Source organism: Anguilla anguilla, chromosome 2, assembly GCF_013347855.1.
Source record: "Anguilla anguilla isolate fAngAng1 chromosome 2, fAngAng1.pri, whole genome shotgun sequence".
Lineage (NCBI taxonomy): Eukaryota > Metazoa > Chordata > Actinopteri > Anguilliformes > Anguillidae > Anguilla > Anguilla anguilla.
Window position 1 is genome coordinate 45,276,516 of NC_049202.1, and position 26,689 is coordinate 45,303,204.

The following is a 26,689-nucleotide window of genomic DNA, read 5'->3' on the forward strand; positions in this document are numbered from 1 at the left end:
GATTGACAGACCGTGCCCTGTTACCATAGCTACCTCCATGATACGCGCTCATCTTGGGAGAAGCTAACTCAGCTAGCTAACTTAGTATCGATAGCTAAGGACATTGACTTGTATCCAATAATAATTTTTGCTAGCTAGCTAGCCAAGTTAAGATAAAACCACAACTACAACGTCCTTATGAAAGCAAACTAGCTAACGTTATCGATAACATTACATTATGAAAGCAAACTACATAACTAACTAATGCTAGCTAGCTAGCTATAAATTAATATAACCAACCAGAGATAGCCTAATAGTCCTTAAAAGGCACTCTAATAAGTGAACCTAACATTAGTCAAATATCTGCATTGTCTTGCCTCTAAGCCAGCGGCACAAACTATGGGTCACGAGTCATACATGGGTCCCCAAATATGATTTAGAATGAGCTATCACAGCAATCTGGCTGACAGCAGGGAGGGCAAAATAGAGCTTTAGAATGTCGCCAGCAGTGTATGCGCGTGAGCTCGACAATACATTTCTCACAGAAAAGGTAGTTTGTCGCCTTTTTTTTTTTAGTTCATTACAGTGGTGATAGAAGTGACAATAATTAAGTGGTGCTGTGCTGTTAGCCTTTACTTATCGCCGTACGAGGTTAATGTGAAGTATCTAGCACAATGGGACAGCAATAAACCCATAAAAATATACTTAGAATGATACTTGCTCAATCGAACGGTAAATCTGAAACATTCGATTATAGTCAGCGGCACCGAAATTTTCTTTCACACCCTCAATAGACGGCAAAAGTCCCAGTAGAAGATTGAATTAAACCTTTTAAAGTTATATATTTTCTGAAACGCTATCGATTCCACTTGGCCACAGTGAGTGAAACTATGCGATCTGTGCGTATTAGTTTCTATGTAAATTACGTCAGAAGGATTCAGCCTTGTTGTTTGCTACCTAAACTTCACAGCCGGCTGAAAATCAGACGATAAATTTAAAACGCATATTTCTCCAAAAATAAATAAAGAACGGACATATAATACTTTACTCATCGTGTTTCTTTAATGCCTCTTGTGCAAATAGCACACAAAACTGAGTGTGAAAACCACCATGTTACTCCTTTAATTATCCCTTGAGCTTACCCAGTCTGCCATATCTATAATAGATCTTGAAAAGGCATTATTGTGTATACTACTTTCAGGTGCAACCCATGTTCGATTGATTGGTCAGTCTACTTCTTAAGTTTGTATTTCTAATGTACTTGTGTTCTACTGTACTGTACATGCAAATGCCTTAAACCAGATATGCCACTCAGGAGCCAAAGATGAGCGGCATAAGCGATACAAAACGAGAGGCCGTGCAGTGTCGTGAATACAGTCATGGTTACAGGGGCATTGTTAGGCACAACGCGAATTGAAGCTGTGACTATTAACGATTCAGCATGGCCTGAAGTGTCGTATAGCTTTTATAAAATGGTTAGAACATATAGAAACAATTCACTGATGACACAGGTATAGGTAATGTTACAAAATAACTACTGTTTGTGTGCGATGTGATACTATTTACAAACAGGCTGTTTGAATAACCGTTACTGTATTGGTTTTACAATCGCTGTAGAACGTGGTCTCAGCCAATCAGCATCCAGGATCGAATCAATCAGTTTTACAATTTTAGTTAAGACACCTGGCTTTTGTACTTCACGGTCTTCCCCACTCTTTATTCCGTAGTTCAGCTCTTTTTATTTTGCCGCTCAATGTCTTTGGCAGTTGTTCGACAAACTCCATCTGAACAAGAAAAACATCTGAAAGTCATCCTGGGTGTAAAGTGTTTCATTTAGTATAAAATATTTGAACAATTAAAATATGTCTTTAAAATTATGTCTCGGACAATTAGTCATTACCTTACGTGGATATTTATATGGAGCTGTTACTTTCTTAACATGATTCTGGAGTTCAGTTGCGAGTTGATCTTGACTGTGTGACTTAAATGCAGGTTTCAGTACAACAAAAGCCTTTACAATCTGCAGAGGAAAACATCAATTTGGTTATTTTCATCTTCATTTCAGAGGACACTGACTAGAATACTTAAATACAACAGGTACCTCTCCCCGGATGGCATCAGGACTGCTAACCACAGCTGATTCTGCCACAGCTTCATGCTCAATCAGTGCATTTTCTATTTCAAAAGGACCAATACGATACCTGAGAAATGAACAAATTAAAATAATTAAGTACTACAGGGATCAGTGCATCCTTTGCTGTTAAACAATACAAAACATAAAAAGCCAATTTAATTGTGCTCGCTAACCGCATCCGATCATTGCTCAACATCTTTTTGTACTCTCAAAAAGGGGCTTTTGCAATTACCCAGATGACAGAATGACATCATCTGAACGACCCACAAACCAAAGGTAGCCGTCCTCATCCATTATTCCCCGGTCTCCTGTCAGATAGAAATCCCCTTTGTAGCATTGTGCCGTTCGCTCCAGGTCATCCTGTTTGTAGAAGTGATAAACAGAGATGACTAGTTTTCAGGGCATCTGATGAATCAAATAGATCAAACGTATCAAAGCAGAGAGTGTACAGTGTATCCAGAGAAGAGGCAGAAGGGCCTGTGAGGTGTCACTCTGATGGCCAGGTTTCCCTCAGATCCAGAAGGCAGGACCTCACCAGCATCGTCCACAACCTGAAAACATCATAACACATGAATTTAAGTGTTAAAGAAAGCATATAAGAAATGTTATCAATTCCTCAATGATGGGAATTGCAATGATTGTTTTAGTTACCCTGTAATGGATACATATGCGTCTGCTGAGCAATGACGTGGATCCATTTACCTGTACATCATATGCAGGAGATGGCTTCCCGACCGACCCAGGTTTGATTTTCATCCCTTTAAATGTACCAGCAATCAAAACCTGGATACAAAAATGCATAGTTATATTTTCTTAAGTCGGCATTTCAGGACTGAACTGTATATACCTTATTAACATTAACATTCCAGCACTTATTGTACTTTGTATTATCATCCTGATGTTGTACAGTAGCTTGTACTGCTCCCTAGTTGGATTTGGCATAGGTTAGGTCAGAATAATGTTCACTGTGTGAACTGTGTGTTCTTGTCTATGAATAACTGTTCAAAATTAGTACTGTACCTTATCAAACTTCTGTTTCATAGTTGTTCCAATGACCTTGATATGCATTTTTTTTATGTCGCTTTGGATAAAAGCATCTGCTAAATAAATGTGAAGTAATTAGCATGAACCATTTGAGTTTCACTTAGAATGACAACTTACAGTTTCAGTCTGGCCATATCCTTCATAGATATTAAGTCCTGTGTTGCTTTCCCATTTTTGCATCACTTCAGGGTTAATGGGCTCTCCTGCAGACAAGCAGTGCTGCAAGTTTTGAAACTTGTACCTTAGAGATAATAAAACAAGATTTTAAATATTTTATTATACTGAACATACCTTACACCAGTCTAAATTCTGATGGGATTTTTGCTTTAGTGGAGCCAGCTCTGGATTGCAATTAAACGATTTAGAAAATATAATTGACAGAAAACATTGGCTGACTTTATACCTAGAGAGGTCTTCTTGTACTAGCATTCTATATGCTGTTGGGGTTGAACAGAAGGTCGAAATGGGATAAATGGATAGTGTCTGCAAACAGAAAGGTAGTTGAAATGGTAAAATGCCAAATGCTTTCACTGTAGCACAATCACTTCACTATAGTAAATCCTTGGTAGCATAATGCAATGTTACAGTGGTGCAAATGTTTGGGCACCCTGGTCAAATTGCATGATTGTTTTTTTTTTTTTTTTTGCAAAGTGAAAAGAAGTTTCTATTAAATTCAGCAAATAGCAATTATGCATTCAAATTTCACCTCGTTATTTTAAGTGCACAATAATTTATGTTAATCTGTAAATCCCAGTCATCTTTTCCAAAAACATAATTGTGTACCCACTGCGAGACATACCTCAAGCACTGTGGTGGTCTCCATCCGTGGCATCCGATGTACAAACACACATGCTCCCTGTATCCAGGCAGCAAAGACACTGCTCCAGGCAGTCTTGGCCCAGCCCGTGTCTGAGGTGTTCCACAACACATCTCGCTCTGTCAAATCCAGCCAGTACCTCCATGCAGTGACACCAGAAGGCACAGAAAGTGAGATGGGAGGTGCGTTACAGTACAAAACTAATCTTCTTACAGTTTTATTTGAGGCAGAGATGGCACAAAATATTTATTTGTAAATGTTAAGCAACAAGTCAAGTACCTGCCGTTGACAGTCAACCCAATCCCAAAGCTGCATTGGCTGTGTTCAGTCATTTTTGGAAAACCTGTAGTACCACTGGTGAAGAAGATTGCCATTGGGTCTTCACTTTTAGTTTCTGCACAGATATGGCCACTGGATGCTGTCCTTTTGGAAGAAATATACCATTGAAAAACTGAGTTCCTGCTGCTCAGATATTAACAATATAATTTACAAAATGTTCTTTAGTGTATGTCTTTCCTCCTCATTTCCACATTATTCAGTAGGTTCATGTGTGTTTTTACCTTGAAAGCTCACCAAAGTTCATCCATCCTTCTCTCTTCCTGTCTGACACCAGGAGTTTTGTTTTGAGAGAAGAACATTCAGCGGCCACAGCATCCAGTACAGGTGCCAAAGATTCATCTGTTATGATGCACTTAGCTTTGGAGGTATGCAGCCTGTAGAGGATATCCTTGGCTGTAAGTTGAGTGGTCCCAGGGATCAGTACCATACCTATGTGAGAAATCGGACTGTATAGGTAGTAGCACACATATTCACAAAGTTTTGATAGCATGGAACACTGCCACGATGTTATAATCACACTGTATCAAATGAAAAGAATATTCTAAAGTATATCCTAAAAAAGAAGAAAAAAACAGCATATATAAAAAATTTCCACATGGCTCTATGGTTTGGACAGTATCCAGATTTTCACATTGTCATATTACAATATCACGATGTATGATATACCCTTTTAACAAATTATTGATCAGCAAGGTTGTGTGAAAACTTAATATAAAGTACCTTATCTTATCACAGGGTGGGACTGCACAAACAATGACTTGCATTGCATTGGGATGGTAATGAAATAACACTGTGTGTATTTGTCATTTTTTTACCACACTATATGGTATTGCCACAACACTGATAGAAAGATTATTTTCAACCAACCTGTTCTCAGGCATGCCACATTTACCAACCACCACTCTGGGATTCTGGGTAGGATTAAAAGCACTCTGTCTCCCTTCTGGAGTTTGCAGGGACCTGACAGAACATTGGCTACTCTTCTTGAATGGAACGCAAGTTCTTCAAAACTCCATTTGATCTCATTCCTTTGGTCATTTACCCACCACAGGGCCGGGTTTGGAGTTTTTTCTCCACGCTAAGAAAAAGTTATTAATTTATATATGTAAAAAATTATTATAACAAAATTACGTCTGCTATAGAATTACACTTTGATATAGTCATTACAATTATTAACTACACATGCAAATAAGTCACTAATTCAAACGAATTTCACAGCCAACATTTTTTTATATCTATGAAAATGATTAACCTTCTCCTTCTCAGCCCACTTATCCAACACGTCCTTGGCAAAATTAAAATAGTCAGGTACTTCTGGGGTGTAGAGCTGCCTGAGGTGTTCATATTCTTTGAAGTTGTTTGGAAAACCTGTTTTATGTCTTTGGATCTGACACCACGCCCTTGTACTGCATGAAATGTCCTTTCTCTGTATTTGTACTCCAAGACGGAAAGAGAGCGCTCCCATTATGCACTTAAACCTCATCATCCTCTGAAATGAAAAGAAAAGAAAAGGGACTGCTCACAATATGTTATTTCAAAAAAGGATTAAATCAGATGTACAGCAATTTCCGAATCTTTCATGACTACAGAAACGTGGTGGGGGAAAAAAGAAAAACAGAAAACAATCCTTTTTTAAATACCCTGTGTAAAGCAGTAAATCATTTGTAAAGATCAAGTGCTAACTAAAAGGGACAAACAAATAACAAAAACAACCACTGCACTGAATGAGTGGCACAATGTTCAATGTCATCAGTTTAAGAAGGTTGTGCTTTTTGTGTCATGGTCAATATTTTCAATATTAAATGTCCCATTTAATGTTCAACACTGAATATAAAGCACAAAAACTCCTCACTCATCTAACATGCCAATTTATTATTTATTTTAATTCATTTATTTCAATTTCTTCACTACATTCAGAAATACCAGCTTATTCAACAAATTAATTGACAGGCAGAGCAATCTGGTGAATCAACCTTAATCAAAATGTAGCCTACACCTGCCAATCCAATTTAAATTAAGGGCATTAAATTTTAAGGTTCATCACAAATTACAAATTTAAGGCAAATCACTCAACATTGAATTTAACCAAATTCAGTGAGCGTCCTCAAATGGTATTGAATGCTGAACTGGCTTGAAGGAAATGGAAGGTGGCTTCTCAAAATAATAATTATTTACATCTCTGCAGGACTTTCAGATTAGATAGCCATTTTGTCTGTGCATTAGCATGAAAGTAGTAACTGTTGTTGTGACAGGAGATTGATTACTGTGGGTGGACCATCATGAATGGTCCTGCGAAGTATAAACTCATGCATGTGAACAATTCCAAGCGCCTTGCATAGTGTTCTCGTGTATCATGATCTTTATTTACTCTTTTCAGTTAGTCACACTTGACTGAAAAGTTGTGATTCTTTCAGGGTATATGAAATATTATTCATAATAATACAGTGTTATGTTAATGTGCTAGCATACAAAACAGCTCATTACCTGTTATTTTTATTACAGCTTTTTGCTCATCTTTATCAAGGGCAATATTCCATTTATTTTTTGGTCTTTTTGAGTAGCTGTACATGTACATCCATTTTTAATTGCTTTACTTCTGAGCGTTTTCGTTTTTGAATGCTTATATTGTTTCTACCGTACCTTGTGAAACACCCTTCACTATAAAGAAGTTTATTTTAACAAGCTGTTAATTTTTCTTAATTAAGTTGTTTTCATGTCTAGAGGGATTATTTACCCTCTTATGCCACATTATGTCAGAAATAGTTAAGCCATGAAGAATAACAGTCTGATGTTCACGTTGTGCTGCTCATGCTATATTGCAAACAATTACATAAAAAGAGGTAACATAATAATTGAACTGATCAAAGACTGGGGTGAATCCATAGTATCCTAATTGGTGAAAGTGTGGACACATGGCCACTAAAACTCACTATTTGATAGATAATGAAGAATTCAAAGACAAAGCAAATGATAACAAGCCAAACATGCATTGCATTAACAAGATAACAAGAAAGCAAAATGTATGAACAAACTACAAACATGTGCTGACCAACCTAATTAGGAGCTGATTGATCTGCCTACCTCGATCGATTAAAAAATGTGTTACCTTTTTATTTAATTGTTTGCAACATAGAACAATAAGCACAAGGTGAACAAAATATTTTTATTCTTCATGCCATGCATAGCTAATTCTGATATATGGTTCAGAGGTGGAAAATCCAGGTTCAGAAAGTCCTCCCCAGTATTTTGCTCCAATCACCTGGATTTGCGAATAAGCACAACTCCTCAACCAGGAACTTGTGAAATGAGCCCATTCATGGATGGAAGAAACACATGGCAAGACTTTCCCTTTCTGACCCCTGGACTTTCCACCTCTGATAATAATTAACAGGTCTAAAACTTTTTCAAGATATATTTTACAAGCAATCCTAACCTAGAAGTTATAAATTATTAGCCATTAAGTAGCCTACAACTGCATTTTATAGCGGTCTCTATCTGAGCAACATTAGTGCTTGGTCTAGCCCCAGAAACTATACAGCATATGGGCGGTTTAAGACGAGATAACCAAAGGTGGAGTTCTGTGGGTTGACAGCAAAACACTGGCGAGTGAGGCGCCGCATCAGAACCTCCCATTAGTCACCTACTACAGTAGAACCTCGGCGATACCCATCGAGAATGGACTACACATGTTGTGCGATATAGGCTAGCTATAAGCTATGGAAACAGAGAACTATGGGCGCCATGTCATGTTATTTATCCACATAAGTTGTAGCTAGCGCGCTAGGTAATGCCCATGCGGCTTTCGCAATACCTAATTTACCATAGGAGATTAGTATCCGAAAATGAGTAGCCTAGGTAAGTCTTAGAAATGCAAATAGCCGGAAACGTTGCACTGTATTTTCCTCCAAAAGTTGACCGAAGACATTATTTTTTTGTCGTGGGAATCCCATGTTATTAAAAAGTGATACTGAAACCCCACTTTCCAGTGATTTAAAAAGACACGGGTCTCTGCCCAACCCTGTCCTGAGATCTAGTCCTATAGGTTGTCATTTCAACCTTAATTTGGCACACCCAATTCTATTAATTAGCTACACAACGAGAATTCAAGCTGTTGAATGCTTTCTTCGACGAAAGATCTCCATGGACAGGGTTGGCCAACCCCCCGCAAGACCATCTTAAATACTAGTTCCGAATAAACAACATAATGAAAAGAAAACGGTAATTTCTTATACAGTGAACTAAAACACAATTTTAGTGTAGTCCTTTGCACATTGACCGATACTATTTTTATTTAATTTTTTTACCGAAAAAGTTTAAGTTGAGCTGTTGTCAGGAACCCTGTAGCTTAGGCTACTTGCTCACCTTTTGGCTGCGCTGTCTTCTGTGGCATGTCAAGAAATAACAGCCAAGCCCTGGCTTGCTTTGAACTGCGCGTTTGCAGTTCGAGCAGTGTTTCACAGAATCATGTCAAAAGCTAGGACATTTTAGCAAACGTACTTTGTTCATAAAAAGTAACGCCTGGTAACCAGCTTCGTGATTAGGCCTACCCTACGCATTTACTTTTGGGGCTTTTACACTCTACGGCCGTTTTTTGTTTTTTTTAGACCAGGGCTCCCCTGTGCAATGTTTTTGCCCAACCCCCTTTCAGCTCTGAACTGCCTGCCCCTTTTCCACCAAGGCATTTCGAGGGCCGGTTCGGAGCTGGTACCTAATCGCGAACTAGTTCTTCGCTGTTCGACAGCAAAAGAACCGGCTCTCAGCCAGGAAAACTGGTTCCAAAGGGGGCGACATAGCTCAGGGGATAAGACCGATTGTCTGGCAGGCGGAGGGTTGCTGGTTCAAACCCCGCCCTGGTCGAAGTGTCCTTGAGCAAGACAGGTAACCCCTAGCTGCTCTGGGGAATGAGAGGCATCAATTGTAACGCGCTTTGGATAAAAGCGCTATATAAATGCAGTCCATTTACCAAAGTGGCACCAACAGCGAACCGGCACTAGCACCAGCCCAGAACCAGAACTAGGTTTGCATTGGTGGAAAAGGGGTACTTGTTTTTTCCTGGCCGAGAGCCGGTTCTTTTGTTGTCGAAAAGTGAAGAACTGGTTCACGATTAGGCACCGGCTCCGAACCGGCCCTCGAAATGCCTTGGTGGAAAAGGGGCAGCAGAAAAAGCCAGTTTGGGCTCTGTTCATTTTTGACAGCAATATACTGTAAAAATACTTCCACTCATATGTTAATGCTGTGCATTATATTAACAAGAAAAATCGCTTATTTTCTGAGGTCAGTTTTTTTTCTTACCACACAAAGATTTTTTTAAAACATTATTTTATTATATATTGTGGCCTACGGCATATTTTTTCACCCTAAGTGGTGATGTCAGAGTATATAATATCTCAAAAATGCCAAGTTACTCACTGGTGTGGGGATGGCAGATTGAACCTGTGCGCACTGATTACCTCACTACGCACAGGTGCAGCCACTCCTGTTCCCGGGTCCAATAAGCCTGGCCAATTATCAAATTCTTAACCAATTATCCAATTGGCCAGGTCTAATTATCTTGACCCAGAGCAGGTGTGGCTGCTTAAACCAGCCATCCCCACACCACACTCACATACAAAGCACTATCTATAACTCATTCATTCATTGGCAAAATTTAGGCCTGCCATTGAAAGTATTGTTGTTAAATCACTTTGGTTTTCTACATTGAATTCAATTCGCAGCAAGCCATTTTGCTCTCAAGCATGCGCAGTAGAGGCCGTTTCCCGTTACTTCCTAGGCTTCATCGCGGAGTCCCTGTTCTCAACCCTTCCAGTTCAACTCGATGGTTCACATGTACGCTCTATGGTCCTGTTCCTCAGGCGATGTCGCTGAGGCTTACGTCAACAAATGCGACGAGAAGGCAGTGGGAAGAAACTCGGGGAAACTGCACGTGTGGAATTGAGCGAGAGTTGTACCCACGCAATATAGGTTTGTTTATACGAATTCACATTTTCCTGTTTATTTTGAATATAAATAAACTGGTAAATTATAATCTAAATAAAGTAAATTTCTATAAGTAAAGTAAATTTAGAAATGGTGTTCCATAAAGTGGAGCTAGCTAGCTAACTGTAGACGGGGCCAGTTTTTTGTATAACTAGCTAACTGGTGATAATTATTCAACATGAAACAGAAATATATGACTGACGTTAGCTAGCGAACTGTTGACCGTTGTATAGAAAGCTGAGCAACAGAACATGACTATTTGTGGTCGATTAACATGACCGATATAGTCTAATGGGAACATCTGTTATTCTAATAGTCAAGTTTATCCCGTGTATTGTCTGCCAGTTGATTGAGTTGGTTGTGTTTACAGGCGAAAAATGTCCGAAAGCCAAGACTCAAGAAAGAGGAGCAAACGGCACTACGGCAACTATGGAGCCAAAAAGTATAAAGGTTCACGCGAGCTCGAGGTTGGAATGCAGGGGATTCTCATTACGTGTAATATGAATGAGAGGAAGTGTACATCGGAAGCTTACAGCCTCCTGAACGAGTATGCGGAACAGTTATACGGACCAGAGAAGGTAGTAACGTGCGGCGCTATCTTGTTAGGTCATCATTTGTAGTTTCTTTTTTATTAGCGCTGTCTGAATTTTTGGTAATTGCCAATTTGGAAATATTGTAAGATATCTATCCTCTTTGCAGTTTTCTGATGTTGAAGAGAGTGACAGCAATGGGGATAATTCTGCGGATGAGGATGATGCAGAGGCGGCCCTGAAGAAGGAGGTTAAACAGATACGCTCATCTACACAAAAGATGGAGAGGCGCTTCCAGGCTCTTGACAGTGGGGCTAATAATGTCATCTTCATTAGGACACAACACTTAGGTGAGGATTGCCATTTTTGTTGTGTATGCATTCTGGTTACGTCATCCATGCATGTTGTTATTCTTAATTAGTTTAACACTGACCAAAGCAATTTAAGTTGTTTGGGGAACTGGATGTCCATCCCACAACCACATTTGTTGGTCAGCTCTGGTAGTCTGTGTATATGGGGCTCGTTCTCTTTCCTTCCCACCATTCCAAAGGGGTAATAAAAGTAACCCCCAACCCCCAGATCTGTTGATGGTTTTTCTAGTGAATTGTAAAAGGTGAAATTAACAATGAGAGAAAACTGTTTCAACAATGAATGTAATGAGTACGCACTACATGTGTCTTGCATATACCACTAAAAAGGCTTTGGTAAATGGGTACTAAATGTTGCTCCGTAAGACAGAGGGATGCATGGCTTTTGAGGTTGAGCTAAATATTCTCACTTTACAATGGTCACAATATTCTAAATACAGGTGTGTAAGTGTTTACATGCATGGCAGAGTCTGTTATTTTGTGTTGAATATGTTCTCTTCTCCTTCAGATCCTGACAAGCTTGTCCATCACATTTTGCAAGATCTGCACACAACAAAAAAGAAGAAATCTCGGGTCATCCTCAGGATGTTGCCAGTGAGCGGGACCTGTAAGGCCTTCATTGAGGACATGGAGAAGTACCTGGAAAACTTCCTGGAGCCATGGTTCAAGACCCCTAACCAGGGAACCTTTCAAATTGTCTTCAAGGCCCGCAACAGTAGCCACAATAAGAGGGAGGAGGTCATTAAAGCTTTAGCAGGTAAGCACTTACATTGATGCTCTGCCAAAACACATGAAAGAATAAAGAAGCCTATGTACAGGGAACATGCTGATATAAGAAATCCAGCAGAAACTCCAGAATACAGACTGACTTCAAAATGAGCACAGGCATAGCTGAGTGGCTAAGGAGTACAGATGAGGAAAGTACCTTCAACTGCACAGTTGTTCAAGCAGGCCACCCCAATGGGCATGAATCTTTGCCTAAATATATTGTTGATCTGTTTCTGTAAAGGTATTTAGCATTGCATGTTTTTGACAGTATTTGAAAACTGATTCAAACTGATTAGCTATTTTGCTGGATTCACACAAGGCAGCAATATAACCTGTTGTGCCATCCCACATAAGAGCTTTCTTGTGCATCCAGTGTTCATGTTTATGAATATAACTTCTGGGATTAACTGCAAATAATCGAAATCAAAATAGCTTGAAGGATTTCATGTTTCAGTGTTGTCATTTCATAACTGGGGACCTTAAGTTTTGCATGCATAACTCAGCTCCTCGTAAAAATGACTTAGGCGAATTTTTTAAATAGTTTTATTTTACATTTTAAAAATATATAGAATTGAGCATGCTGTGGCTAGAATTGAAACCAAGGATTTGTAGACACAGTTTTATGTTTGTCATTGGGCAGGCTGTCTAGAAACAATTCGGAGCTAACAAAAATAGGATTATTCAGTTAAGACGTGGGCAAGATACACAATTGCTAGTTCATAACATACCCAGTTTCATGCTGATCAGGTTCATGAGATTTGGCAGTGCTGAGTTGCATGCATGGCAGTATGATTGACTGCTATGCTATTCAGCCATCTTTAGACATGACATCTCATATTAGGCCCATTACACAGGCCCATCATACTGAGTTTCATGTCAGCATTGCCTACACTTCATGAGAAGATCATTTTGAAGCATTATTTATTTAATGTTATTAATGATTGAGGTAAATTGTCTGCTTGTCTGCACACTCAAATGGTTGATTATTCATTTTATTTTTTCTCTTTTAGAATTAGTTGGGAAAATGAACCCCCTAAATAAAGTGGACCTCACTAACCCTGAGTTCACCATCATAATTGAAGTGATTAAAAATGTGTGCTGCGTGAGTGTAGTGCGGGACTATATGCTGTTCAGAAAGTTCAACGTGCAGGAAGTGCTTAAGCTGGATAAAGTGCAGACCCCGCCTCAGAAGACTGAGGGATCACCCAAGGAGACTGTCGTACAGGAAGCGAAGGATTTGAAGCGGGACGGCGGAGCGGGAGACAGCGTTCCTGGCCAGGAGATACAGGAGGAACAGGCTGTATCAGGAAAAAAGGGTGAGGAAGATGGGCAAGACCACTCACCTGGCCAGAAGTAGTGCACTTTGCACATAATGGATATTATTGTGCTAAGTGTGTTCTGTAAATAGAGAACATAGCTGGAACCTGTTCATGGTTTAAAACACGTATGTACATTGTGAAACGGTTGAATTTCAATAGTTCATATTCCCTTTCTAAATGTTATTCTGCACCATCACCTTGTAATATTTCACCAGAATTTGGCCTCTCGTGCTCTTTGAAAAATTTTCAAGGTGAATTGAAAAGCAAGGACGGTATTTTTGTTGTTAAACGGCTTCCAGAAACATCTTTGTAATGTCTGCATTTTATACCCAGCATGCTAAATGTAGGAATATGTGATTTTATTTGTCAGAAATGTGTTTGAATTGATATGTGTTATTAGTGGTGCAGTTTTAATTGTTATTTGGTTGGGTTTACTTATAAAATTGAAAAAAGAACTTTGCTTTTTTATGGTGTTTTTCATGTTGTTCTATGAGCTTTGATGAATATTACTTAAGTTTAGCATTATCCTAGTAAGAAGAAGTAAGCTTATCCCACCTTCCTCCATACATCAATGCTAAATGTTGGATTCCCCCTCTACAGCAGAAATCCCATGTTTACTGAAGGAGATTGAGAAATACTGTTTGATGTTGTTTTGTATATTGTTATTCCTAATGGCAAAAGAGATATTGTTTTCAAATCGGGAAAATGCTTATTTTATTCCAGGTTGTCAGGCCCCCTTTTTTTTATTTTTTTTTATTTTTATTTTTGCTGTTCATTCTGATCTATTCCTTTAATAATTATCTAGGATTTCCTGTGCAAAGTGGACAACATAATACTCATACATTTTCTTTGAATATTTCAAGAGTTTATCGTGCGTGTTGGTGCCATCTCCTTTGTGTACTTATGTCTGACCAAACTCTTGTCCTGGGTTAGACTGTTTATCAGTTTTTCCCAAACTTTCATGACGATTTTTAAGATCCAGGGTGGAATTTTGTGAAATGTTAATGAAAAAGTAGACACTAGACCACTTTTCAACTTTTTTTCTTATTGTTTTTATATCAGTGGTTAGTTAAGTCTCATTTTCTGTGTCCACAAGATGGTGCCATTTCTGCAATTTAGACTCACCAAAATTTGATCATCGAAGCCCTGTTGAAAATAGGGTATGAAAATAGCATGATGTATGTAGCATGATGTTTCAAAGACGTGAGTCGCCCTATTTTACGTGAGCAGATATGGTTTTCACTGCTTGGCCCATTTAAACTAATGAAAAGAGACAGGTATAATGTTACATGTCATCTAATGAGGTTCCTTTGAGGAATCAAATTTAGTTTGCCATATTGAAAATATCTTCCCCCTAAAGTTACTCGTAAAATGAGCTTGCCATGTTATGAAAAGTGTTTTGTTGTAATTGTTTTGTTTAAATGAATTGCTGAATTGTGTAATTGTTTTGTTCAAATTAATTCCATTTGTTTTTGTCAAAATGTAAAATGACATGAATGCAGTTTTGCTGGTTTAGTAAATGGATGGTAATCTGAATTGTAGAAAAGTCAAGAAGGATGAATTTATATTCACATTTACATGTGGTTGAAGTGCAGATTATTAAGCTTTTATTAAAGGGTATTTTTGTTTGTACATTTGTTACACCTCTTAGAAAATATATCACTTTTTTTATATCCCCCCCCCCCCACACACTCAATATCAAGGCATCATAATGCTTAGGACAAATGGTGTCACTGGTGGTCCTGATTAGTCTTCTGTGTTTTCGATCAGTTGCTTCTTTAGTGCAGGTATAAGACATATTTTTATGTCTAGTTTTTATTGCTTCCTTTTGATTGCTTTAGGGATCTGTTATTGGCTTTTGTCAAGAACAAAATCAGAGACATAGGCCAAACTTAGGCTTACCAAAAACAATTGTTTGGAACATCTTCTAGAAGAAAGAACCCTGGTGAGTTCAGAAATCACAAAGGGCATGGTAGGGCACGGAAGACCTCTACAGTTGATCAAAGAATTCTCACCGTAATAAAGAAAAAACCCCAAACACCTGTCCGACAGATTTGAAACACTCTTCAGGAGGCAGCTGTGGATGTGTCCGTGACTGCTGTCCACAGATGACCTCATGAACTGAACTGAGGCTGTCCTGCAAGATGTAGATTACTAGTTGGCCACAAAAACATCTTATTAGCTTAACAAGTGCTAAGCCCAGTGATATCTTTTCAATATGTAATATGTAAATGATTCTTTTGCCACTATTTTGTGCGGGAAAGGCAAGCTAAGTTGAAAATGGCAAACCATTGCCCCTTCTCTGGGTGTAGAGAAAGCAATACGCTTTTTTCTTTTCACACAAATAAAAAGACCTGCAAGAAGTGGTTTTTATTTCTGGATCCTGCGGGTATTGCAATGTTGCAATAACCCATATAGGTAGTTTTCGCAGTGCCCATTTTGCAGAACAGACATTTGGATCAGTAAGTAGGTCTACCTTTAACTACTGATAATTAAATAGCTTTCAAGCTTACACGTGGAATCAAAGCCTTTCTTGATTCAGGTGTAATGTCCAGACTGCTGTAAGGTCTAATGTTAGTGTACAGTAGCTCAGTGTTACAACATTATTGACTGGTCTAAGAGTTTAATAATATGATGGTAAAGCCTAGTTTATGTTGCTTTCTTTAGTTTGGTTTGATAGTGTAATGGTACCGCATGGGGCAGTCTGCTCTAACCAACTATAATCTAGCAACAAGAAATGGTTTAGATGTCTTACAGATATGAATGTTAATGACCGCAGGATAGACGCCCACCCTTTCCTTGTCTGCTGAACAGGTCACGATAATCTAATTGCATTTATTACAATTTAATAGTTATAAACTTGGAAGAAATATTAAGACAATCATTTGTCACATCTGGGGATTATAACCACTATTTGAATCCCGTTTCCTAGACCTTTAAGGAATCGTTGCCTTATTGTGGCCTTCTATCACTTCCTGTTTCACTAATCTCTAGGGTATAAAAATTGAGGTAACACGTGTAAAATCTCTTTGTGTGTGAAAATGAGACTATAAAAGAGCCAGCAGGTGATTGAGATCTTAGGATGTATGGAATCTGCTGGAATTCCTCTAATTCACACTTCATACTCAATGGATCCCATGATATCTTCTTTTTTTATTTGTTAATGAGTAGTCACATTTGGAATATATTTAAGAGGGACCAGTTAAAATGTATCAAGAAGCCAAATAAAAATCATTCCTTTTTTTTGGCTTATTCTTCAGTTAGTAGCTTGTGTTTCCTGAAAAGTTTAAGAAAAATACTGACACAAATGCAGCTTCTCTCAATGATTGATGCTGAAGAATGTAAGCATAAATTTGATGAATCTGATGGGACCAATGGGATTGTGATTCATTTTTTTTTTTAAATTTCGCTATGCTGAGTGAGGCAAAACATATGTAGACATTGATTTTCCTGTGCAGATAGTGGCTTTGTCTTTTTCCCCCCAGTAAATCCCTTTTCACGCTGACCCAGGTCTTGAAGCCACTACCTCCTATAATGTACCACAGGCAAAAAAGGCGCAGAACAAAGCAAACAATTCAGTTTCAGTCCATAATAAGATGCTGGTTGCTTTCTTCTTGACTCAATGTGCAGGCTTTCCATCTAATTAAAATTCCAGAATGCTGCAAAACTATTTATCCAGCTGTTGGGAAAAGGACATGGCCACGTATTCCCCAGCCAGCATGAGTAGAATTGTTACCAAAGCCAAAGTTCAAACTGAAATGGTTTTGCAGTACCGTGTGAGACAATAGAATGTTTTTTTTTATCGTAAAATGTTTAAAAATGCTCTCCTATTTTGGGTAATAATGCACAAATCAATCAATTGATTTCTTGTGAGTATTTTGATAATTTGAGAATCACAAAGCATTAACTGATTTTGAATATCTATTTTCTTCATTCAAATTGTACAGTGTAATCAATTTTCCAAATATTGCAGATATACTGGTCCCACTAGCATTACTGTAATTGCAAGATGAAGTTAATGAAAAGGCCAGCAATGTGAAAATTACTCCCAATTTCAGTACTGCAGGACTGTAGCAGATTGAAGTCATAAATCATTGCATATTGTTTTATGCAGGTAAACTGGTTACGCAATTAGGATTATGCCTCTGAAGACCCGGAAGTTATTTGCTGTTGTAATTGGCTCATTAAAATAAAAAAGTTGTAGTTGTTTATTCAGCAACTGTAACAGCTGATGGGGTGTGAAGGCAGTGCTTATTACTCAGTGTCCTAGAGGACGGGAACCAGACTGGGAACCCCTGGGCAGTGATTTATCATGGAGCACGACACACCTCCGCTTCATTACTCAGCCCGGATATAAAAGGGTAATTATAAAAGCATATATCTGCAAAAGACGGGAAGCTGAAGGATCAGAACATGTGCAGCTATCCTTTAATCATGGTACTATTTTGTGGTACTGTAGTCATGGTACAGGGGAACACTGGGGTGTGGTATAGATTGCAGGCCATTTGAATGAAGTAATCAGATTACCCCATTTACACCGTAGGACTGGAGCCAAAGCTGGCAGGGTTGTACTGCACTAATGCTTTTCCAATGCATTAACTGAAACCTGATCCAGAGCGTGTCACCTGAGTGCTGGCATCAACGCAGATTAATACTACTGGCCTGAAATGATTTGCGGCCTAAAACAGCAGTTTTTCTGAAAATAAAATGAAAAACTGCCTTCTATAGAGGTTATTGGAATCTGAGACATTTGGAACTAGAACCATGAGCACCATGAATAAGCAACCAAAATGCTTTCAGTATTCCAATTTGTGTTTCTATTGCATCTTCCATTTATATTTCAGATCCCTGTCAGAGTCCACCAATTAGCTGAGATTTAGAGGTATCATACTTATTAAAGATGGGCTGTCCTCCTACAGAAAGGTAAAAGGTTATTTTAGGAAAAATTCCAGGTCTGAGGCCGCTTACAGTAGCCAAAATATATAGCACACCGTGTCTATGTATTATGTACTATATGCTGTATGGATGAATGTAGTCTGCCTGCATGATACAGGGTGTCACATATTATCTATAGAAAATGTGCTATATAACAAACAGTAAGAGTCAGAGCTATGTAGAGCATATAGGTTTATGTTTTGTCTTCCTTTTTCATTTCTTGCCTGCCTTATTTATTTGTCCATATAATATTTCTCTCTAATTATGTATTTTTGGCTGGACCGCAACAGCGGGGCCAGCCCTATAAACGCAAATGTCTGTGACTGACTGACTGACTGACTGACTGAGTGATAAAGTTACACCGCGCATGTCTGTGACCTCGGCCGGTATGGTCCAGCCATATACTAGGTTTTAACCTGGTCTTGTTCTTGAGTCATTCTCAAATGTTAGTTTTGCGATTTTAATGTGATTTACACACACACACAGTATATGTGTGTGCATATACAGTATATATGTATATACAATATTTTACAAGAGAGATGTATACGAGAGATGTATATACAATATTTTTAATTTTTAGATTATGTACAGTGCATACAGTATGTTACCATTGCCTGCTTCCTATCTGCAGCCTCTGCACAGTGACAGTCCTGTTAAAGTATTTTGTAATTCTGATCTATCCTTCCCACATTACCATCCAAACCAGGTCACACTGAGAAGTCCTTAATGTGATTCATAAAATGAAAATGACAAAATGCCACTGTTCTATAACAGCTAGGTGTATTGCTGCTATTTCATTTGCCAACAGAGATTCATACATCATAGTTCAGAAATATTGAAATCTGGATACAAGGTAGGACTGTGTTTTTGCTCTAATTTCAGTAGCCTCTGGACCCTGATTATATAAGAGTCTCTGCCTTTATTAGACCATAATACAGACTTAATTTAAGAGCTGTCATTTCGACTACCTTTCATAAGTTGCATGTATGTGCATGTCTTTCATTTAAGAATTAGTTAATGCAGTTATTCATTCATGATTTTATCTGTCTGGAAATTCAGTATAAACTGGTATTTCCTACTTGGACAATGCCTGGTCAGCAATGACAACTACAGCATGAGAACCAGTGACAGCACGCAGCGCCGACTAATCGGCTGTCTTATTTTTTGGCACAGTGCCAATTAATTTCTGATAAAAAACAAAATCACTCAGTAAGGGGTTTCTTTTAATTATATTGTGATATTCATCTCTTCATTGTTAAGGTAAAGGGGCAACTGCTGAATGCATGGGCTGCAAATAACATGCTCTGGTGAGATTTATCAATACAGATATATAGATTAATACATTTAAAATATATTTAAACTGTACTTTGTTTATTCTTTTGGAATCAAAGTCTGCTGGTATTTTCAGATGCAGAAAATTAAGGAGATGAACAGTTGATTTAAAATGGCAACTGTTAAAGGTTTCCATTTCAAGGTTTTCTATTGTAATTCAATTTCAAAAGTTGTAATTAGATCAAGTAAGTTTGAACCATTGAAATGACTGATGTATAGTTTTGAATTATAAGCAAATCAAGTTTTGAAGCATTTATAACATTTGTGGCATATCTGCCAAAGAAATCATATTCCCAATAAACAGTTTTTGCTTGTTTCACATTTACATTTAATTTGACTGAATTCTACAAGCCGTGCCATTAAAATAAACCTTGCAGGATTTTACATTCATAAAGTGTATCATAACATAATCCTAAAATTTGTTTGTCACACCTATATTTGTATGTTTTTCTCAGTAGAATGAACCTAACATTTTTCAGTTGAGGAAGCATAAAAAATATACAGTGTAACAAACTGTAAAATAAAAAAGTAAAATTTTAGGATTATGCAATGAAACATTTTTTCAGTGTATGATGCTGTGTTTCAAATAACTTTTCCAAGTTTTGCTGCACGTGTGCCGTTGCAGTAGCCTGCATCTTTTTAGGCCCATGAGGTTTTTTCACTTCGGTCTTGCATGTGATAATTTAGCTGTGTTTCGAGTGGCTCTGCTCCGGATACACACCAGGCCAGTGAATGTCAGTGAGTTGTCTAATTAATGGCCTGCAGGATCCTCCCTGAGTCCAGAACCAAGGACTTCAGCTTTGCCTAATGTGATTTTCCTCCCTGCGCCAGAGCTGGGCTGGGGCTCACACCTCCCTGAAGAGATTCACACTCTGCCCTCATTAGGGCTAATTACCTGGGTAGGAACCCATTCTCCGCGACCTGTCCGTCATTAGGCTGTGACGTGGATCCCACTTCATCAAGAATTAGAATCACGGCATTGTAGATGCCCCGAGTCTGACATTCACTGGATAGAATGAGAATCCTAATGGTGCTTGAAAAGGATATACAAGCCCCTTTTTTTTTACAGTGCCCCTGACATTTATGCATTCGTTCATTAAAACCTGGGCTTCTAAAAGTCCATCATAAAACTTTCTCAAGACATAGAGGGGGAATGGATGTAGGTTCAGTGATGGAATATCGCTGTGGACAAATGGCCACCAGCTTCAGGTTAAATTATGGGCAGGCAAGGTGTTTTATTAGAACAGGGTCAAATTTCAGTGACACCAGTTTGAAGCTGTGTGGTGACTTGTAGACACTGTAATGAATCTGTGGGAGAAACACGGTGGGTAATGATGGGGGCAGAGCAGGTGCACGGGGGCGCTGGAGCAGCAGGTGCATTGGAAGTGTGTCCTTCCCTTTAGTGAAGGGCATTCCTGCCAGGAACTCTGGGAAACCTCCCCGCTGGATCATTATACAGGCATCGCTACCCACCACTCATGCCAGAGCCAGTCTGCCCTCACTGTTCATTTTTATACATTTTTTAATAAAATACTGACTTTTGGACTTTTGAGGGGCACCTTCACGTATTGCTATTCTCACTGTAACTCCACAGGGTTGGTAATAATCTTTGTCTCTTATAACATAACATATTAGTTGTGGGCTTTTAATACTCTTGCGAAGACATAGAAGCCCATACAACAGTCTCATGATGTGGAGCTCATATTCAGGAGTTTGTGATTTAATGTTATTATTTTGTCTGAGACTGCAGTCTCTCTAAGTGAAAGACAACTTTGTTTTTGCTTTCAAAAAATGCTACAAGGTAAAATAACATTCATTATTATTCAACATTATACAGAAGCTGATCATGAATAGATAAAATTAACAATTAAGTGTGCTTCTTTGGGTCACAAATGCTCTCCATAGCACAACCTTAGGAAGATATCAAAATGGGAACATGAACCATTACTATAGCATGATGACTTTCTATCATCCTGGTTAATGAATTCATTTGATTAATTCTGGTTGCATAAAAAGCTGGGACAAGGTCATCTCTCCTTTTCTAGAAATATAGCCTAATTGTTTACGATGCTTGAAGACAGTTTGTATTTGCAACTGCTGATGTAATTAAATAATGGTTTCATTTAGTCCCATAGAAGCTATTTTGTTATTGACAGACATGTTCTGGATCCTGATTTGGAGATTCACAATCCTATACAGGAATGAACAGACACAAAACCACTGTATGGATAATTTCTTGCATATATGTTTCCAGCTGTAGTAGCTGTCATCATTTAAATGTATTTTAAATCCGCCAATGTTTGCTGCCTTTAATTGATTTTTTTTTTTTTTTTTACATACCATATACCCTAAATAATAACAGACATAAGTGGGAAACAGTAACATTAGTTACTTGCTTTATTCCTAAAATGTTACGTACAGTGAATAAAGTGTGATGATATTCCTCATAATTAAAAAGCGCTGTAATTACTACCAAGATCACCCAATATGGACGTAAATACCCTGAAATTAAAGCTGTTCCAGCCTGGTTTCATTTAAAATCCAGAGTGCTGGAGTACAGATCCAATTTCTTTCTACTTAATAACATATTTTTGTTATATCTAGCGTTTTGCTCACAAATCACATATTTATTTATTCTTATATGTATTTAATTTCTCCACTGTTGTCACATATATATATTCCATCATCTATGTTCCTATTTTCCAATTCTCCTATTGAGTATTTTCCTTCTTCTTTTTCCTCAATTCTTCCTCCAACTATTTGAGAAGGTGACACAACTGCTCCGCAATATTGTTATGAAAAGGGCGTAGCTAAGTTGGTTAAATGGATCTGACTACAGGCTCTGACATGCCATTGGCTAATCATCCTAGTTGCTGAGTGTTTGACGAGACATGTCTGCCGCCTCATTCATTCATTCAAGCTTGCTTAATGGAGGCTTATGTGGAAGGGGTGCAAGAGAGTTATGCTCTTTATCAGATGGCATAGAAAATATTCCTCGTATTGTTATTTTGCACAGAGTCAAACATATTTCAGAGGAGTTTTGCCAGGTGTCAATATCAAACAACATTGGTAATGATTACCTAGTGTGGAGGAATATAGAGGATGTACAATTTCAATTCCAACAGCAACCTCAACACACATACTGGTCAGCTAGAGTTTAATATGGCCATTAGCATTGCAAATATACCTGAATTTTGAGCTGAGGGCTCCTGAAATAGTACGTTTATATGGAGTGTCGACAACACCATCCTGGTTGGTTCTAAATGGTTCTGAATAGTGCATTATCCATACATCCATCCATTATCTAATCTGCTTATCCTGTCTTGGGGAGTGCTGCAGCCTACACGCCATTCACTCACATATTCATTGATTGTAGTTTATGAAAAGTAAAATACCTATCAAATGATATCCATAAATGCTTTTCACATTTAATTTTTTAGTGTCAAAATAATAAAATGTGACAACTAAAGATATGATGGACTTATAGCTCTTGAAGTGTCATGTAGACATTGCGTTCATTAATTCAGCACGGTTATCTAAATTATATGATTACCATGTTGCCCATATTTAAATATCAGCTTCTCTGAACAATCATAAAAATGCATGTTTGTTCTGTGACTTTTGGAGGACCTTGGATGAGTGAGTTTCTCCAAATTGAATTATTTTAAATTGGCATTCATTTTTATATGGCTGTGTAATTTTTAAAATGCTGTGTAATTTTTAAAATGCTGTGTAATTTTTAAAATGCATTTTTAAACTTCTCTACCTCATGGAAAAAGCTATATTTCCCTGTGCTTTAGGCAACACTTATTTTTATTTCATTGTAGCTATTATTTAGCCTAGTTGCAAAGAATTACTGAGGCATATAAAGCACATGGTATATCACCAAACTGGAATGCAGAATCATTATTATGTCCACACTCAACTGTGACAGGATATAGCTTTATCATTACTTCAATTCCAGATAACTAATTACAGTTGGCCTAAACCTTGGCACTGCATTGTTCTCTTTAAAAGAATTAAGTTGTGGATAAATGTGTAGTGCTTGGGTTCATGCAGACTGCCAAATTTTTCTCGATCTGACTAAATCTGTCTCGCTCCATTAAGCACTGTCAAAATGTCATGCAAACAGCAGGAGCTGGAAAGGTTAGCGCTGTGTTATCAATGCTGATTAATTGTGCATTAATTGATAAGGGATTTGCATCACTCAGCGGACTGCTGCTGCCTACCTTTTCAAAAGAAGGTCCTTCCAGAGACTGCCCAAGAAGTCCTGCAGAAGTCACACCAGAGGTTTTTCTTTTAATTACTCTTTCAGACCTATTTAATACTGAATACAGATAATTATCCCTGCTCCCTGTGGTGCCTGGGCGTCCAACCAGTCAAATCTGCCTTTCGGGCTTTGCGGGGAGTAATACTTGTGTTAAAGGTCACGGATATTTGAAACAATGATACAAGCTCCACGAGTACATATTCCCAGGTGACAAGATTCACATTCATTAGAAACATTTCTTAGTGTCTGATTGACCTTTAAGATCCAAGGAGACCTTTGCAATACCCCTGGGTCTTTAACTTGACTTTTATTATCCTAACTTTTGGCAGCTGAACCTATTCCCTAGAAATACACTAAAATGTGTATGTGTGCTAAGAATAAAATATCTATTCATTTATGTATATGCATTCAAATGTGCTATTTCAATAATAGTTTGGGAGACCATTAAATGCCATATTGAAAACACAAATATAATATTTTGCAAACGTATACAGGCTTCAGTTGGCTTCCAGAGCTACTGTATGAACGCTATTCATAGTCGTATTATCTTCGTAAATGATTCACTTTCCACTTGAGGGAATGCATACAGATCTGAATGTAAAAGAGCAAGATACTGTACCTAGATAGCATGCCACTTGAACTTTAGCAGCATGCTAATAACTCAATGTCATTGAGCACTGCCCCTGCTGTACTAGCTAATACAGTACATGTTCACAATGTGAAACAACTAATCATCAAGAACATACTAAATAACACAACCAGGAAGAACACCAGGAAGGTTCCAAATAAGTATTGCCAACACATTTATTATAAAATATACTGTATATGACACAGTGGTTGATTGTATCAAACATACATTATACAAGTCAAATTCAATTGCAAATTATAGTTTCTCAAGCATTTTCTCCAGAAAATATAATCAAGAGTTGGTTGATTTCTGTTTTGTTTCTTATACTTCCTGGGCAGATTTTTTTTTTTATTACACTGTATTTTAATTGTGATTTTAATATTAGCCTCAAAATGATTTATCGTATACATTTTCATTTCTTTGAGAAAATAGTAGTTGTTCTGTACTTTCTGTGATTATTTTTTTCTCAGGAATCCAGCACAAGTAAAGACTATATTAAACATATTTGTACAGTGAATTCATTGTTTTCAGACTTAAAGAATGAAATTTTGGGGGCATCGGTGAGTGATCAATATTTATTATTTCACACAAGATTTTGGCATTCACAAGCGTTTATTTCAGTGTCAGGGAAGACAATGATTATTTAAGAGATTCAGATGAATATGGGCATGTACTACTGTCTTTTTAGCACATTCTCCTTATTGACAGCCCATATTTAGTGCTTCCATATACATTTTTAACAGTTAAACAAAAACAAATGATCATACTTCGCAAAACTGTAATTGTAAAAGGTAAATCACAAGATCAGTGAAGTCACAGTGCACATTACAGTACTTGTGTCCATCATACTGCATTTAAAGGAACTTGAGGACCAATTGTTTTTTTAAATTTGAGAAACAAAGAGAAATAACTGCCTTTTAGAGACTAACTAATTAACTTAATCGGCTAGGTAATACAATATTGTTTAATTGTTTTTTTAAAGTAAATATTCAAATATCAATTGTATGTTTTACGTTACTGGTGGTCTGATGCAAAATGGCATGATGTCAGTTGCAGACATTTTACAAAATATAGTGTAAGCATATTGTGCAGTGCCATTGTTTTGTCAGACTGTCTGTTTCAATGAACTGAGGGTAACCCAATTTTTCAATTTCAAATTTGACGAGCAGCATGAATTGACACACCTGTGAGACCAGTGAAGAGGGGAATTAGACGAGAGAGTGCGCATTAACAGTGGACGTTTTGGCAGTGCTTACACACATTCTCATTTGTACATTAAAATGCACTATATTTATACACTCACAAATTTATATCTGTAAAGAAACATGTGGTTCCATTCAACATGTTGCAAAACGTAGTTTGCATTCATTTCCACAAAAAATACAGCCTTAATGAATCCCTCCACTGTGTATTGCTTTATAAAATGACTTGATAATGAGGAATGTTTATCAGCATTTTACAGCTCTTCATTTTTTATTTATAACAATCCATGCAACACAGCAGGTGCTCTCATTGCTGGTATTGATTTGCCTATTTATTTGTCAGTCTCCCCGGACACATGCTTGCAGAGAGTCTAAATAACCAAATGATGCTGTTTTGATTAGACTGGAAGGGATTAAGAATCTAGAAACAGGGAAATTGGTTTAAAAAATAGAGTATTTCGCTTACTTGTGGGTGATGTCTTGCATATGTCTATGTATGAATACATATATACAACCTCAACCCTTGAGCCCTGTCGAATTAGTTTTTGAATAACCAATTAAATGCTTTAATTGAGAATATTGCCCCCACAATTGCTTGCACTGTTTGCTTCTCCCATAGGCCTAAATTCTACAGATTCTGTCTTCAGAAAACGAACAGTTTTTGTTCCATTTTGTTCCAGTTGCTTTTTTATTTGAGTACTTCTTCATTTCCACTGACACTGAAATTGGAAAAACTGCCCATTGTTGTGCCAAGTGTTTTATATAAAATTAAATGTGTTGTTTCGTGAAAGATGCTTAGAAGCCAGTTGGAAAGTTAAGAAGCATGTTTTGTATTGGATAATTCAAGATGACTATGTTTTTAATCTTAAAATTCTTTTTTTAATAATACTGTGCTCTCACACAATGCATATAATTTATACTGCAAAATGCATCTCTGAGTTATATGAGATATGCTTTATGGACTACTTTATATTCAGTTGATTGACATTCTTCATGCATCTGAGAATGCTGCTTCCTTCACTGTGTCATCCTGTCTAACCTTGTTGAT

The 26,689-nt window shown here is 37.7% G+C and overlaps 2 protein-coding genes across 2 annotated transcripts; one reads left to right on the forward strand and one right to left on the reverse strand.

Moving 5' to 3' along the window:
- Window positions 1–977: 977 nt before the first annotated feature.
- On the reverse strand, window positions 978–8,924 carry acsm3 (acyl-CoA synthetase medium chain family member 3). Its single transcript, XM_035403873.1, has 14 exons — window positions 8,676–8,924; window positions 5,566–5,802; window positions 5,181–5,391; window positions 4,535–4,742; window positions 4,254–4,397; window positions 3,957–4,113; window positions 3,561–3,640; window positions 3,275–3,398; window positions 2,816–2,896; window positions 2,563–2,664; window positions 2,346–2,473; window positions 2,081–2,180; window positions 1,880–1,999; window positions 978–1,763 (listed from the first exon to the last, which is right to left on the reverse strand). Exons 2-14 carry the CDS (start codon window positions 5,797–5,799, stop codon window positions 1,677–1,679), a joined length of 1,776 nt encoding a protein of 591 aa, XP_035259764.1. The 5' UTR covers window positions 5,800–5,802; window positions 8,676–8,924; the 3' UTR covers window positions 978–1,676.
- Window positions 8,925–10,118: 1,194 nt separating this feature from the next.
- thumpd1 (THUMP domain containing 1) lies at window positions 10,119–15,781 on the forward strand. Its single transcript, XM_035403874.1, has 5 exons — window positions 10,119–10,274; window positions 10,660–10,867; window positions 10,989–11,169; window positions 11,696–11,944; window positions 12,966–15,781. The coding sequence occupies exons 2-5, from the start codon at window positions 10,667–10,669 to the stop codon at window positions 13,310–13,312; spliced, it is 978 nt and encodes a 325-aa protein (XP_035259765.1). The 5' UTR covers window positions 10,119–10,274; window positions 10,660–10,666; the 3' UTR covers window positions 13,313–15,781.
- The last annotated feature ends 10,908 nt before the right edge of the window (window positions 15,782–26,689 follow it).